Source organism: Pongo pygmaeus, chromosome 11, assembly GCF_028885625.2.
Source record: "Pongo pygmaeus isolate AG05252 chromosome 11, NHGRI_mPonPyg2-v2.0_pri, whole genome shotgun sequence".
NCBI classification, from domain to species: Eukaryota; Metazoa; Chordata; class Mammalia; order Primates; family Hominidae; genus Pongo; species Pongo pygmaeus.
This window is the reverse complement of record NC_072384.2, coordinates 119,284,799-119,300,791: the sequence shown is the minus strand read 5'-3', so window position 1 is coordinate 119,300,791 and position 15,993 is coordinate 119,284,799. Positions and strand designations below refer to the sequence as shown.

The following is a 15,993-nucleotide window of genomic DNA, read 5'->3' as shown; positions in this document are numbered from 1 at the left end:
TGCTTGGTGTGAAGGAAATTCTCTTACACTGATGTCTGTCCTCTGAGCCAGTTCCCACTGTCCAGTGAGCAGATGTCCTTGAGAAAGGCTGGGGACCACAGGAACAGCCCTGGCCAAGGCTGTCCTCCCGACTCCATTCTCCACCACCCTCCCCATTGGCAGAGTAGGAACACTGAGGGTTGATGGAAAACACATGTAATAAATTCAGCCAGAAATCCACCAGTCTGTTGTTGAGTGTCCACTCTAGGGCCAGGGCTGGGATGGAAGAGGCTGGAAGGAGGAGAGAAAGGGAGGGGCAGAGAGAGGAAAGCCGGAGCAGCTGGGTCAGCATTCCCAATCCGGACATTGACTCAGGCTCCGGGAATGCCAAGGAAGGGGGTGGCAGCTACTGGAGCCAGGCTGGGATCCTGTTGGCACCAGGGATGTAGGCACAGCACTCACAGAGGGTTGGGGGCTGGGACACCTGCACACCCAGGCATATCTCTCAACCACAGATGGAAACAGGTGTCTCTTCCGCTGCGGGGAGCTCTGAGTGCTCCCCACGCCTTCGAGGTGATTCTCACAGCTCTTCACCTGCCTGAAACACCCACTCCATCTCCTTCACCTGAGAGAGGGACAGGCTCCAGGGACTCAAATCTGGACGTCTGGACATACATTAGCTGCTCTCCTGGACTACCCACAAACCCCTTACCTCATCTCCAGCCTCTGAGCTGGCTGCAACTTGCCCTTTCTAACTCCAGCACCACCCTCTACTGAAATTAGAACAAGGAAGAAAGTTATGCTGACCTGCCTCCATGTTCCCTGCTTTGGTGCCTGATAAAGATGAGGGAGACCCTTGGAATAGGGGCTCAGGACTCTGACAGCCCAGCTCTGCTCAGTGCCCATGTTCCCACATGCTCCAAGCCACGTCCCCTCAAAAAGGGTCCCTCTAGCTTGTCCTCAGTGACCCAGGAGGCAGCTGAGGACCAAGTACCCAGATTATCAGGTGCGCCCCTTCCCTCCCAGCAACCCCCAGCCTTCAGGGCTGTAGCAGCTGAGCGAGTGGGGGCCCCTCCCTCTCATTGCCTGACACCCAATCAGAGAGAAACCGATCCTGGCAGGGCAGGGTGCCCAGGGCCGGGCCCAGAATAGTGCGGCCCAGCCACAGTGTCTCACACTTGCTCTCCGTTGGTCCGGGGCTGGCCACATGGAGCCGGAGCTGGAGCACGCACTGCGCAGGGTATGGGGGTCCCAGGGGAGCCAGAGCCGGGGCAGCTGAGGCCAGAAGATTGAGAGCACGGGCTGTGAATGTGTGTCTGGGAGTGTGTCTTCTGGTGTGTGTTTGGTCTGGATTTTCTCATGAATATGAGCATGTGCGTGTCTGGGTATTGTGAGTGCGTGTGGTTCTGTGTGCCTGGGAGTGTTTGGATGTGTGTGTTTCTGTGTGTGTTTGTGTATGGCTTCATGTCTGTTTGTGTATGGCCGTGTGTCTGAGCGTGTGTATTGGTGTGCATGGGTGTGTAGGCGTGTGTGCAGGGAGAAGGGGTTTGGGAATGTAAAGCACTCCTTCAGAAACTCTTCTCCCCACAGACCCCTTCCTGGAGCAGCCTTGGGGGTTCTGAGCATCAAGGTAGGGAGAATGCCCCCTCCCTGGGGCCTAATCTCTTCCCCCACTTCCTTGTCCCCCACTTTTCTGGGACCCCAATTCCCTCCCAGCCTGACTTCTATCTTCCTCCTTTTGGTCTTTCTTCCTCATTGTTCTTCTTCCTTTCCCCAGGTGTGTTTCCCTTACCTCCAATTTCCTCTTTTCAGAAGTGACTTTCCCACTTACTTGCTGTGTGATTTGCAGCAAATTGCTTAACCTCTCTGAATTTCTGGTCCCTCACTAGCAAAATAGGGATGATAATAATGCCTGCCTTATAAGGCTGCTGTAAGTTTTAAATGAGAAATATGTTGGGGAAAAGCCCATTGGAAGCTTGCAAATCCTAAAGATTATGAATAACATTTGAATTGATTTTGATGTATTACTCCCTATTAACCAAACAGGCCCCATTCCCCTTCCAGAGATGAGCTTCCTAGAGCAAGAAAACAGCAGCTCATGGCCATCACCAGCTGTGACCAGCAGCTCAGAAAGAATCCGCGGGAAACGGAGGGCCAAAGCCTCGAGATGGACAAGGCAGAAGGCGGTGGAGGAAGGGGAGCCACCGGGTCAGGGGGAAGGTGAGGCCAAGGCCAGTTCTGGGGAGATGGGGGCCAAGGCCAGTTCTGGGGAGATGGGGGCCAAGGCCAGTTCTGGGGAGATGGGGGCCAAGGCCAGTTCTGGGGAGATGGGGGCCAAGGCCAGTTCTGGGGAGATGGGGGCCAAGGCCAGTTCTGGGGAGATGGGGGCCAGGGGAGTGGGAAGTCCCAGAGGAGCCTGGGTCTGGGCTCTGCCTCAGGTCCTTCCATAACACAGAGTTGGACCCAACCCTCATCTTGTGGCCTCAGTCTCCCTGCATGGTAGAGAACAACTGCACTGCAGTGCCAGAGGCCAGCACGGCCAACTCAGAAAGATGGGACAGAGCCACTATCTGCGGTGACTCTCAGGTCAGCCCCTCACCTGCAAAAAAGGGCCACAGCATCCAGGCTTCCCAAGGCTGCTGTGAGATGAATGGCGACAGCAGATGAGAACGTGCTTTGGAAGATGGAGTTACTGTCCTCTTCCCCTCCTCCCCCAAACAGGTCCCCAGTCCATGCCAGCTGCTGAGTCCACCGGGCTGGAGGCCACATTCCCCAAGGCCACACCCTTGGCTCAAGCTGATCCTGCCGGGGTGGGCACTCCACCAATAGAGTGGGACTGCCTCCCCTCTGACTGTACAGCCTCAGCTGCAGGCTCCAGCACAGATGATGTGGAGCTGGCCACGGAGTTCCCAGCCACAGAGGCCTGGGAGTGTGAGCTAGAAGGCCTGGTGGAAGAGAAGCCTGCCCCGTGCCTGTCCCCACAGGCCCCATTTCCCAAGCTGGGCTGGGATGACGAACTGCGGAAACCCGGCGCCCAGATCTACATGCGCTTCATGCAGGAGCACACCTGCTACGATGCCATGGCAACTAGCTCCAAGCTGGTCATCTTCGACACCATGCTGGAGGTGAGGCCATGGCTCTGTCCAACCTGTACTCGCTCTCCATCCACATGGTGCTGCAGCCACCACTCCCACCCTGCAGGATGCCCTGCCAAGCCAGGTGCCCCTGCAAGCAAGCCCCCTGAAAGGACTCATTAGCACTATGGAGGCCAGTTAGGGGAGGGACAGCTTCTACTCTCTGTGAGCACACATAATAGTCATCACAGCTCTGCCACTTAGTATCTGTAGGACCTTGAGTTACATTACCTTTCTTGTCTCTAAAATGGGGATCGAAATGCCTGCTGCACCCTACATAGTTCAGAGGATTCTTGGACTACCCAGTATAAAGCGTGAACAAAGTATGTGTAAGACATTGCAGAGGCCGGGCACAGTGGCTCACGCCTGTAATCCCAGCACTTTAGGAGGTCGAGGTGGGCAAATCACAAGGTCAGGAGTTCAAGACCAGCCTGACCAACATGGTGAAACCCCATCTCTACTAAAAAAAAAAATACAAAAAATTAGCCGGCCGTGGTGGTGGGTGCCTGTAATCCCAGCTACTTGGGAGGCTGAGGCAGGAGAATCACTTGAACCCAGGAGGCGGAGGTTGCAGTGAACCGAGATTGTGCCACTGCACTCCAGCCCAGGAGACAGTGCAAAACTCCATGTCAAAAAAAAAAAAGACATTACAGAGTGACTTAGAACAAAGGGGACTCTTTTGGTAACAGAAAAAATAATGAGCTCTGGCACCTGCTCTTCCATTAGGCTTAGCTATAAATGTCTATAATCTTATTCTTCTCATTGTTATGCAGTGCAGCGTTTCCCAAAACACGGTGTATGTATTGTCCATAGCACACGTTTTGATTCTAGTGGTTCGTGAAAAAATATGTCTATTTCAGTAGCTTTATATTTGTTTTAGGGTGCGTTAAAAAATATAACCAGCATGTGCAGATAGTACTGCTTAGGACGGGGCACGAAATGAGTCAATATAATTATTTATCTACAAAAAAAGTATGTAAATATGCAAATGTTATGTAAATAACTATGTATCCGGTACTTAGTCTATCAAAAACTAGACTGTGTCTGTACACACATGCCCTCCAAATGGAAACATGAATTTAGAATTTCTCACTCCCTGGCGTGCCAGGTGAGGGGCTCCGTGTCTCAGGCCACAGCCTTATCTATGTACATGTCCCCAGCAACGATCATGTCTAGCGTGTACTGTGACATGAGGAAGACAGGCCAGCTGGTGTAGAGGAGGGTCCAGGAGAAGGCCCCATGGAAGAACCCTGGGTGGGACAGGGAGGGGATAGCAGGCAGATAGGAGGTGCCCACTGAGGGGCAGAGAGGAGGGTGAGGGTCTCTCGGGACCCACCCTTGACTGTTCTCCCTGGCCCCTCAGATCAAGAAGGCCTTCTTTGCTCTGGTGGCCAACGGTGTGCGGGCAGCCCCTCTATGGGACAGCAAGAAGCAGAGCTTTGTGGGTGAGGAGAGGCTGGGGAGGTGAATGGAGATGGAGAAGGCGAGGGGGAGACCTCGTACGGTTGTTCTGGGGCTGATCTCTGATATACCACAAGCTTGGCTTCAGGCCAAGCCCAGACAGGGGCCAGGGTGGGGGAAAGTCCATCCCGAGTCTGTATGGCCAGCTGGGAGACCCTGGGGCTCAATTTCCCCATCTGTGGAGCCGCTATGACCAGCTGACACCTTTCACCTCCGCTACTGCATGGCCCTGTGCCATAGGTGCTAGGGAGCAAATGGGAGGAGGCAGGAGAGAAAGAGCCCCACTTCTCAGGCCTGGGGGGCTGCCCCACTGTCCTGTTCCCACAGTCCCTGCTGTGTCTCAGTGCAAGGACACTGGGAGGGTGGGGAGGGGATCTGACCCTCAACTTGCCTTCCACCCAAAGGCCCTGGGCTGACCTCCTCCCCGCCCCTCCCCTGCAGGGATGCTGACCATCACTGACTTCATCCTGGTGCTGCATCGCTACTACAGGTCCCCCCTGGTGAGGAGTGGGCTGGGAATCTTACGGGCACCCAGAAGGGGCGGGGGCAGAGGGGCATCCTCCTGGAGCCTGGTGCCCTAGAAGCCCACGTCTGCCTGACTTCTGGAGTCCTGTCGATGTCTCTAGGTCCAGATCTATGAGATTGAACAACATAAGATTGAGACCTGGAGGGGTAAGTGGGGAGAGGAACCCGGAAAGGGGCTGTTGGTGAGGGTGGGTCAGGGCCTAAGGTGGAGGACGGGCAGTGGGTATGTCCTGGAGCGAACAGGGGAGGGACCATAGGAGCCTCGGGTGCCTGACGGAAGGGAAGCTGCCTGGGACTGCAAGGTGAGGCAGGTGACCGTCTCCCCTGGCCTGACTCTGGCTCTTTCTGCAGAGATCTACCTGCAAGGCTGCTTCAAGCCTCTGGTCTCCATCTCTCCTAATGACAGGTGGGTGTCTCCGCTCATTCACCTGAGCCTCCTCCTCCCACAGTCCCCTTCCCCAGTCCCACTCAGCTCTGAACTCACCTCTTCATCCTAGGCGCCACACAGACAAGGGAGCCTTGGTGCCCTGCCCTCCTTTTTAGGGGGCTGGGATGGAGGTTGTCTCTCCCCCGGCTGCCCCGAGGCTCACTGCTCCCATCTCTGCAGCCTGTTCGAAGCTGTCTACACCCTCATCAAGAACCGGATCCATCGCCTGCCTGTTCTGGACCCGGTGTCAGGAAACGTACTCCACATCCTCACACACAAACGCCTGCTCAAGTTCCTGCACATCTTTGTAAGCCTGGCCCAGGTGGGAGGAAGGGGGAGACCTGGGCAGGTGATCAGAGGGCCTGAGGAGTCTTCAGCCCTAGCAGTCAGCGGGAAGAGCTGGGAGCCCTCTTGAAGCTGCTGGATCCCTGATCTCCACCGGGTCCCCATCCTAACCAGGGTTCCCTGCTGCCCCGGCCCTCCTTCCTCTACCGCACTATCCAAGATTTGGGCATCGGCACATTCCGAGACTTGGCTGTGGTGCTGGAGACAGCACCCATCCTGACTGCACTGGACATCTTTGTGGACCGGCGTGTGTCTGCACTGCCTGTGGTCAACGAATGTGGTACCCACCCCTAGGATGAGAGGCTCGGGCTGGGCTGGGGCCTGGGAGAACTTGGTGGGGAGAATATGGGAAGGGCAGGGGTTCCCATGCCATCCCTGTGATGGGTACCCGATGGACTGGGGATTAGAAGTCTCCGTCTACTCTGAGACTTGGGCCAGTTGCTTAGCCTCTCAGTGCCTCAGTTTCCTCCTTTGTGAAATGGGATTCTTCACAACACTCATCTTTCTGACTTCACAGGAGGATTTAAAAGGTTATGTGCATGAGAATGGGCATAGTGAGAGGAAGCAGCAGATTTTAGTTTTAGTTCACCTTAAAATGGAGCCGGGCACGTGGGGCATGGCTGTAACGCCAGCACTTTGAGAGAGGCCAGAGCGAGAAGGTCGCTTGAGGCCAGGAGTTTGAGTTTACATACAGTGACACTCCAGCCTGGGCAACAGAGCAAGACCCTGTCTCTAAAATAATAATAACGAAATAATAAAATTTAAAAAAAATGTGCCATGGGACCTCGGGCCCCCAGCCAGACCTCAGTTTCCTACACTGAAAAAGGGCTACAGAAATGACAAGATTATTTCTTTGGTTGAATGATGGCTATGAAATATTTCAAAGCTAAAATCATCATAATTAAGAGAGATATCAAGAAGTGGTTTCAATTTATTTTTGATTATAAAAAACTTCAAATGTATAAAAATGGTAGAAAGAAATTGCATAATGAACCACCTATATCCATTGCCTAGATTAACTACTGGTACTATATTGCCATAACTAGTTCATCTTTTTCTCTGAAGTAATTCAAAGTAAATTACAGACATCGTGTCATTTCACCCCTAAACACTTTAGTGCACCTCTTAAAACAAGTGTATTTTTGGCCAGGGGCGGTGGCTCATGCCTGTAATCCCAGCACTTTGGGAGGCCAAGGTGGGCGGATCACGAGGTCAAGAGATCGAGACTATCCTGGCCAATATGATGAAACCCCATCTCTACTAAATCTACAAAAGAATTTAGCTGGGCATTGTGGCGCACACCTCTAGTCCCAGCTACTCGGGAGGCTGAGGCAGGAGAATCGCTTGAACCCGGGAGGCAGAGGTTGCAGTGAGCCAAGATCATGCCACTGCACTCCAGCCTGGCAACAGAGTGAGACTCCAAAAAAAAAAAAAGTGCGTTTTATACCACTAAACAAAACCATGAATAATTCATATTGTTGTCTGACATCCAATCCTTATTCTCACTTCTCCATTTCCTCAAGAATGTTGGGTATTTTTGTTGTTGTTTTGGGACGGAGTCTCCCTGTGTCACTCAGGCTAGAGTGCAGTGGTGCCATCTCGGCTCACTGCAACCTCTGCCTCCCGAGTTCAAGCGATTCTTGTGCCTCAGCCTCCTGAGTAGCTGGGATTACAGGCACACGACACCACGCCCAGCTAATTTTTGGGGGGATATTTTTAGTACAGATGAGGTTTCACCATATAGGCCAGGCCGGTCTCCAACTCCTGACCTCAAGTGATCCACCTGTCTTGGCCTCCCAAAGTGTTGGGATTACAGGCATGAACCACCATGACCGGCCAAGAATTTTTATTTTTATTTTTATTTTTATTTTTATTTATTTATTTATTTATTTATTTATTGAGACAGAGTCTTGCTCTGTCACCTGGGCTAGAAGGCAATGGTGCAATCTTGGCTCACTGCAACCTCCACCTCCCAGATTCAAGCAATTCTCCTGCCTCAGCTGCCCGAATAGCTGAGTTTACAGGTGCGTGCCATCACACCCGGCTAATTTTTTGTATCTTTAGTAGAGATGGGGTTTCACTATGTTGGCCAGGCTGGTCTTGAACTCCTGACCTTGTGATCCACCCACCTCGGCCTCCCAAGGGAATGTATTTTTCATAGTTGATGTGTTCAAAACAGGATCCAATTGAAGTCCATGGTTTACATTTGTGTCTTTTGTTCCTTAAATCTCTTTAAATGTAGAACAGCTCCATTCCCCCTAAATTGTTGTGACATAGGTGAGTTAAAAAGCCTGGGTCAGTTGTCCTATAGGATACCCCACATCCAGATTTGTCTGTTTGCTTTCTAGAGCTGGCCTTTACTTTGTTCTCTATTCCTGTGTTTCCTGTAAACTGAAATTATATCTAAAGACTTGAAGAGATTTGGACAATAAATTCGAGGCTAGACTATTTCGTAGGTGATGCCGTGTTACTCGCACTGCATTTCCTCAGGATGCTCAATGTCAGGCTGTCTCACTCTGGGATGCTAAGTTTGATCCTTGGGTTCTGGTAGAGGCACCCTGATGCAAATAGCCCTAGGCCCTCTACACAGCACCCCAGTTCTGATCATAGCCTCTTCCCTGTCTTTCTCCCCCTGCCCCCCGCAACCACCCTCTGCAGGTCAGGTCGTGGGCCTCTATTCCCGCTTCGATGTGATTGTAAGTGTCGCTGGAAAGGTGGGATGCTGCAGGGAGGCTAAGGGTGTGGGGATGGGTGGGGGGCCTCTGTGGACCAGGGGGACCTTGACAAGTATGCAGGGGTTGACATCTGTAGGGTAGGAGCCCAGGCAAGGGGGTGACTAGGAGCCATACTTCTCTCTCTGCCCCAGCACCTGGCTGCCCAGCAAACCTACAACCACCTGGACGTGAGTGTGGGAGAAGCCCTGAGGCAGAGGACACTATGTCTGGAGGGAGTCCTTTCGTGCCAGCCCCATGAGAGCTTGGGGGAAGTGATCGACAGGATTGCTCGGGAGCAGGTACCCTGTGCCCTCCATTCATGCCCCCAACACATATAGCCCAGTCCTTCTCACGCACGGCTCTAGCCATCCCTGAACATCGGGCACCTGGCCTATCCTTCCATTTCATCACCAACTCCTGGTGCCCACACTGGCCTGCACCTGGTCCTGTCCATGGGGCCCTTATGCCAGGGGTCACTGCCAACTGATCACCTTAGGCCGGTCACAGCCATCCCTAACTGGTTTCTAGGAGACACTCTCTCCCTCAGTCATGTTGGGTTGTTTCCCCTGATTCTTGGCACCAACCTCAGTAGCTGCTGTAGCCCCATGGCTCTGCCCCCTCACTGAACATTGCGGACCCACAGGTACACAGGCTGGTGCTAGTGGATGAGACCCAGCATCTCTTGGGCGTGGTCTCCCTCTCCGACATCCTTCAGGCGCTGGTGCTCAGCCCTGCTGGCATTGATGCCCTCGGGGCCTGAGAAGATCTGAGTCCTCAATCCCAAGCCACCTGCACGCCTGGAAGCCAATGAAGGGAGCCAGAGAACTCAGCCTTCATCTTCCCCCACCCCCATTTGCTGGTTCAGCTATGATTCAGGTAGGCTCTGCCCTGGGCCATGACACCAGCCTCTTAGTCTTCCTGATTTCCTGGATCTCAGATTGGGACACCCTGAATGGGAGTGGCCAAGCTCAAAGCTGAGCAGCCCTGTGAAAACTGCAAGTATAAGGACTCACAGGTCCCCCCTTTTTCCCATTTTCAGCTGAGGTCATGGAGACTGTTCTAGAAGGGAGGGACAGAGCCCCGGCTAAAAGCTAAGGCAGCAATGTCACTTCAGACACTCTGGGAAGATTTACTTGTTCCCTCACAATTCAATTTCCACCTGCTGGAAATCCCATTAGAAGGAAGCAAGCTATATAAACATTTGTTGGATGGAATTTCCATCCCCAGTAAGAACTAAAGCTTAAAGGAAGGAGCTTCTACCTACGTGCTCATCTCAGGAAATGTGACATGATCTCAGACTCTTTCCTGGTTACACGTTTGCTAGGGGCTTGCAGAGGATGGGCACAGATTCCATCTACTAGCCATGGCTGGCAAGACTCCCCTGTTGGAAAGGCTGCTGCCTCTCCTATGTGGTCACCATCTTCCCTTTTCTTTTCCTCACAGGCTTCTTCAGCCCTCCCAAATTGCCCTTGCCCTACCTGTGCTCCCAGAAGCCCTCGGGCATGCCCAGTGCACCATGGGATGATGAAATTAAGGAGAACAGCTGAGTCAAGCTTGGAGGTCCCTGAACCAGAGGCACTAGGATTACCCCAGGGCCATCTGTGCTCCATGCCCACCCATCCCCTTGCCACCTAACTGGGTTGGACGGCCCCGGTGGGTTTAGTCAGGGCTTCTGGATTCCTCGGTTTCTGGGCTACCTATGGCTTCAGACTTCAGCTCCTGGGAGTCCCAGCTGTTGTTCCCAGCAACGTCACCACTGCCCTCCTACTCTCCAGGCTTTGTCATTTCAAGCCTGCTGAAATGATGCATTTCAGGGGCCACCATGGAGCAGCCGTTATTTATAGAACTGCCTGTTGGAGCGGGGGAGTCCTCCCTCCACTCTTGTCCAGAAAACTCCTTAGCTCTTGCAATGAGCCATGTTCTTAGTCCCCAGGGATGGATGGCCTTGTATATGGACCCCTGAGAATGAGCAATTGAAAAATCAAAACAAAAGGAACAATCCATGAACTTAGATTTTATGGGTTTCACTCAAAATGCTGCAGTCATTTGACCTGAAATTGTGGCAAGAGTCTTGTGCTTTCTAAATTCAAAGACAAGAAGGAAAATCGATAAAAATCGCAAGTGGCGTTTCTTTTGCAATGTAGCGCTATTCTACTGAAATTTCTTTCTTCTCTTTTCTTTACAAAATCGTAAAGAAAATATTAATTCATTACTTATATAGTAGGTACAACTCAGCCTACAAACTCTAATCTGCAAGAAGCATAACTTTATTTTTCTAACACAGAATGTAATTTCTATTAGGAACCCCATTTCAGCAGGTGGTAGAAATTAATCTCAGTCAATTCAAAGTCTCCCCCTGACCTTTTCCTGGGGTTAAGCTCGGTCGGGTGGGGGTGTGGCTTTAAGTCATGTAAGACTCTGTTCCTCAGCCATCATCATCCATCCATGCCAGCACCTGCTTGGACATCCCCTCCCCATCTGGTCATCAGTTGGTTGTGCATGGTCTGCCAGGGGCTCCTTCACTTCCACAAAGCCTATTTGGGGATTTGTGGCTTGGAGCATGTGGAAGATTCTAGCTCCTGGCCCTGCACACCCTCTGGCTTCAGGAAGCTCGGTAATTCTGTTCCAGGCCAACTGCTAAGATTGACAGCCCAGTCCCCTGTTCTGCTCTTTGGCTTGCTGTTTTCCCAGGCTCTACCCAGGAAGCGTGTGGGTTCTTCTACCCAGTGCTTGCCTACACTTATCACCTCCAAACCTATATGGAGTATTTGTCATACTTTCCCCCTCCTTAGCCGCAACCTCCTTCTCAGGGTCCTTTTCTCAAGGATTCCAGAAATGTCAACATTCGCCTTGCTCCCCAAGCCCTGCCAACCTATGGAATCTTGACCAGTGGGGGAGAGAGGAGGCTTTTATTCTTTAACCCATCATATATTCTTCCAAATGCACTGTAAGTGTCCTGAGTTCTTGCCACCCGCCTTCAGAATCAAGCTTTTGAAATTCCAAAGCCAAGGCTTGCTTCTGCTATGTCACCTTCCCTGTGGCAATGGGTACCACATGTCTGGCTGTCCAGAGAAGGGGGAGGTTACTGTCTCTAAAACATGACCCCTTCCCCTTACCTCACAGAGCAAGAAGGCAGAGGCTTTGTACTGAATTGGTTGGACCATAAATGAAGATGTTCCCTCATTAGACATTTTGCCAAAACCTGAGGGTCAGTGCTGGCTCTGTTGTGGTCCCGCCCGGGAAGGTCCAGGGTCTTGGGCTCAAGGGAGAGGATTGGAGTTGGGTGATGGTTGGGTCTGGGCCCAGAGAGGATCTCTCCAGTGACAGTGTTCCTGGGGAGCCTGGGGCTCTGGGATCTTGTAACAGGTCGGTCTTTTGAGGCTGTGCCTCTGGGTGGCTCTGCTCTGTGGGACCTTCTCTGTAAGGGCACATGCCACCCTCCCTGCCTCAGACCCCTCCTTTGGTCACAGCCCAGCCCTTGCAGCCATCATGGCTGCTAGAAAAGAGTCACGGAGTTTCCACCCGGGCTGCGGCTGCTTCTTCCACTCCAGCTCTGAATGGAAGACACGCCCTGTGTGCAGCCAGCTGTGCCGCCCACTCTGTTCCCGCAGGTGAACTTGGGGCGGGGCTGGTTTTCCAGGCATTGCTGCCTCCGTGCCCCCAGCCCAGCCTCAGACCTCTGCGGGCCTCTCTGGGTTTCTGTAGCTTCCTTCGCTTTCCCGTCTCTCTTCTCACAACCCCTTCAGTAGCTCTCTGCCCTGGATGTGCATCAGGATCACCAAAGAAGCCTTACAAAATGCAGATTCCAGGGCTCCATTCCATACTAATTTCCTCATTTGGGGGTGGGAACTGAGCAACTGTGTTTATTTTCTATAAATGCTAGAGACTTATGACTAATAGCACATGATGAACATGGGACTGGGCTGAGAAATGAGGATGCCCCATGCTCATAGCTAGTCAATCATTTGTCATATGATGGGGTCTAGCTATTATTTAATTATTGTCTCCAAGAAGCAATGGCTAAGGGTAGTGGCACAACATAGATGTATGACTCATTACCATTCTCACCACCCTTCTCCCAGACCTCCTTAAATGCAGAAGTGTTCATTACAATATCCTGCATGTTCCTTTCATGACAATTGCCCAAGGTTTTATTTGATATGCATATTAAAACTGGAGTCATAAATAATGACCTAGAAACAAACTCCTATTAGCAAGCCAAAATGCACTCAGAGCTAAAACTTCCATAGAACCTCGGCATGTAGATAGCCAGGCAACACTGGGTACCCGTCTATTTTTATTTACAAGACTGCCGCCTTGGCCAGGCGTGGTGGCTCATGCCTGTAATCCCAGCACTTTGGGAGGCCAAGGCAGTTGGATCACCTGAGGTCAGGAGTTCGAGGCTCAGCCTGGCCAGCATGGTGAAACCCTGTCTCCACTAAAAATACAAAAAATTAGCGGGGTGTTGTAGTGGGCGCCTATAATCCCAACTACTCGGGAGGCTGAGGCAGGAGCATCGCTTGAACCTAGGAGTCGGAGGTTGCAGTGAGCCGAGATCGCGCCATTGCACTCCAGCCTGGGCGACAAGAGTGAAACTCCATCTAAAAAAAAAAAAAAAGGCCAGGTGCAGTGGCTCACTCCTGTAATCCCAGCACTTTGGGAGGCCGAGGTGGGCAGATCACGAGGTCAGGAGATCGAGACCATCCTGGCTAACACGGTGAAACCCTGTCTCTACTAAAAATAGAAAAAATTAGCCAGGTGTGGTGGCAGACGCCTGTAGTCCCAGCTACTTGGGAGGCTGAGGCAGGAGAATGGCATGAACCCAGGAGGCGGAGGTTGCAGTGAGCCGAGATCGTGCCACTGCACTCCAGCCTGGGCAAAAGTGCAAGACTCTGTCTCAAAAAAAAGAAAAAAAAAAAAAGAGTGCCGCCTTGTTGTTTAAGAAGACAAGTTGTTTTCTTAAAGTCTTACCCGAAAATATGGATCTGAATTTGGCCAACAATTTCAAATTAGCTGGGGTAGGAGTAACACCATATGCATGGTCTTTTCAGCCAAGTGTCTATCTGCTGTGCGGAACCAACAATCCTTAATCCGCTGTTGTTCTTTCTTTATAGAGGAAGGTTGGGGTTGGCTCTCAGGGAGCCTCACTGTGACATCTGTTCATGGTGATGCTTGGGGGCCCCGAGCTCCTGAGAGTCTCGGGGCCTGGAACTGTGCCCCGTCACTGGCCACTGATGAATTCTGTGTCAACCCTCAAACCAGGGCTGATGTGTTTCTCCCTCCGGAGAAAAAAACTGCTGGGAAAGGAACTGAGACTATGACCACATGCATCCTAGAGATACTACGTATGTATCTGAATGAATCACTGTCAAAGAAAGTGATTTTTTCACTTACATTAAGTAAGTCTTGTCCAGGCATTGTGATGGAATATAAACAGAGGTCATTTCACGTACACTTGAAGTACACATGTACACATGAAATTTATGAAAGAATCTCATGTACGCTTAGGGTCAGTGCATTTTTCTGTAGGTATATTATAGGGCAATAAATATCTTTTAAAGATTAAAAAAAGTATAAAGATAAATCACTTTGGCCATATGCTATATTTTGTTTTTCTCTGTTTGGGCATGGGAGACTTTGATTCTATTCGTCCCAGTGCCATGTTGGCGGGCTTTCTAGTGGCAACTCCAGTAGGCAAGGTTTCACATTTGTGTTCATAACTCTTCAGCTCTCACATCTTGTGTTCCGTCAATGATGACAAAAACTTTGCGGGGAGCCTCTGAAGCTGTGACTACACCTCATGAAAGGGTAAGGAAACAGCCTCACAAGGACTTCGTGACTTCGCCCATCAGCTTAGATCCTTTCTCCTCTGCATTTCCAGTTTCCAATTTGAGGTTGGATTTTAGGCCCTGTAGATACATGACAGGGCAGTGTTGCCTCAGAAATTCATGTGGTGCCTCTAGGACATTGGTGACCCCCAAGAATCTTCTGCAAGTATTGATTACATTGACATCTATGTCTATAATAATCTTATCAAACTGATCTTCACAGATTTCTTTCACTTGAGATATAATTAATGTGCCATACATCTCACCCTTCCAAAATATACAATTCAGGCTAGTGTGTTGACTCACATCTGTAATCCCACACTTTGGGAGGCCAAGGCAGGTGGATCACTTGAGGTCAGGTGTTCGAGACCAGCTTGGCCAGCATGATGAAACCCCGTCTCTACTAAAAATACAAAAATTAGGCAGCAGCAGTGGCACATACCTGTAATCCCAGCTACTCGGGAGACTGATGTGGGAGATTTCACTTGAACCCAGGAGGTGGAGGTTGCAGTGAGCCGAGATTGCACCACTGCACTCCACCCTCAGCGACAAATTGAGGCGCTGCCTCAAAAAAACAAACAAACAAAAACCAAAATATACAATTCAGTGATATTTAGCATATTTAAAAAGTTAAGCAAAGTTAGTGATGACCACTGTCTAATTCCAGAACATCTCATCACCCCCAAAACAAACCCATTAACAGTCACTCCCCATTCTCCCATCCCTCCACCCTTGGCAACCAATAATCTACTTGCTGTCTCTATAGATTTGCCTATTCTGGACATTTTGTATGCATGGAATCACACAATATGTGGCTTTTTTGTTGGCTTCTTTCCATCTGCCTAAGATTTTCAAGGTTCATCCATAGTGTAGCATGAATCAGCACTTCATTCCTTTCTTGTGGGTGAATAATATCTCATTGTGTGGATATACAAAGTCTTCCTGGACTTCCACGTGAGATCAGTTCATTAACTGAGCTGCAAGACCATGAACGCTGACATCATCTTGCACAACTGCTACAAAACCCCAATCCAAGTCTCATCACAGACTTCCCCTCACCCAAGCACCTCCAAAGCGACTAAGGGACCCATGTCATTTTGGCAGCTCGGCCCTGCTGGTTTGAAGGAGCAGCACACTGGGGAAGGCAGAATTCCACTCTGGTTGACTTTATGACACAGATCCTGGCAGCCTTGGAGCCCAGCCCCAGCATTTGCAAGGAGCTCTCACAGGTGGATCCACTACACAGGAGGGGTTGAGAGCCATATCTGTATAATCAGTAATTCCTCCCAATTCCCTCTAGATTCTTCTTCTTTTTTTCCGTTATTTTCTTTTTGAGATGGAGTCTGGCTCTGTCACCCAGGTCAGAGTGCAGTTGCGCAGTTTCGGCTCACTGCAACCTCTGCCTCCTGGGTTTAAGCGATTCTCCTGCCTCAGCCTCCCTAGTAGCTGAGATTACAAGTGCATGCCACCACAGCCAGCTAATTTTTGGTTTTGTTTTTTTTTTAGTAGATACAAGGTTTCACCATGTTGGCCAGGCTAATCTCAAGTGGTCTGCCCGCCTTGGCCTCCCAAAGTGCTAG

At 51.0% G+C, this 15,993-nt stretch overlaps 1 protein-coding gene across 1 annotated transcript; it reads left to right on the top strand.

The window, feature by feature from the left end:
* Nucleotides 1-1,186: 1,186 nt before the first annotated feature.
* PRKAG3 (protein kinase AMP-activated non-catalytic subunit gamma 3) lies at nt 1,187-9,461 on the top strand. Its single transcript, XM_054478575.2, has 13 exons — nt 1,187-1,219; nt 1,570-1,609; nt 2,044-2,199; nt 2,701-3,104; nt 4,477-4,558; nt 5,016-5,074; nt 5,201-5,246; nt 5,451-5,505; nt 5,707-5,833; nt 5,986-6,151; nt 8,530-8,567; nt 8,738-8,884; nt 9,229-9,461. Exons 1-13 carry the CDS (start codon nt 1,187-1,189, stop codon nt 9,343-9,345), a joined length of 1,470 nt encoding a protein of 489 aa, XP_054334550.1. The 3' UTR covers nt 9,346-9,461.
* Nucleotides 9,462-15,993: the final 6,532 nt, after the last annotated feature.

Excerpts from the sequence above, each read along its gene's own strand:
- PRKAG3 (XM_054478575.2), top strand. The coding sequence starts at position 1,187 with ATGGAGCCGGAGCTGGAGCACGCACTGCGCAGG. Across the intron at positions 1,610-2,043 it reads TGGGGGTTCTGAGCATCAAG|AGATGAGCTTCCTAGAGCAA; the intron begins GTAGGGAGAATG and ends TTCCCCTTCCAG. Across the intron at positions 3,105-4,476 it reads TCTTCGACACCATGCTGGAG|ATCAAGAAGGCCTTCTTTGC; the intron begins GTGAGGCCATGG and ends CTGGCCCCTCAG.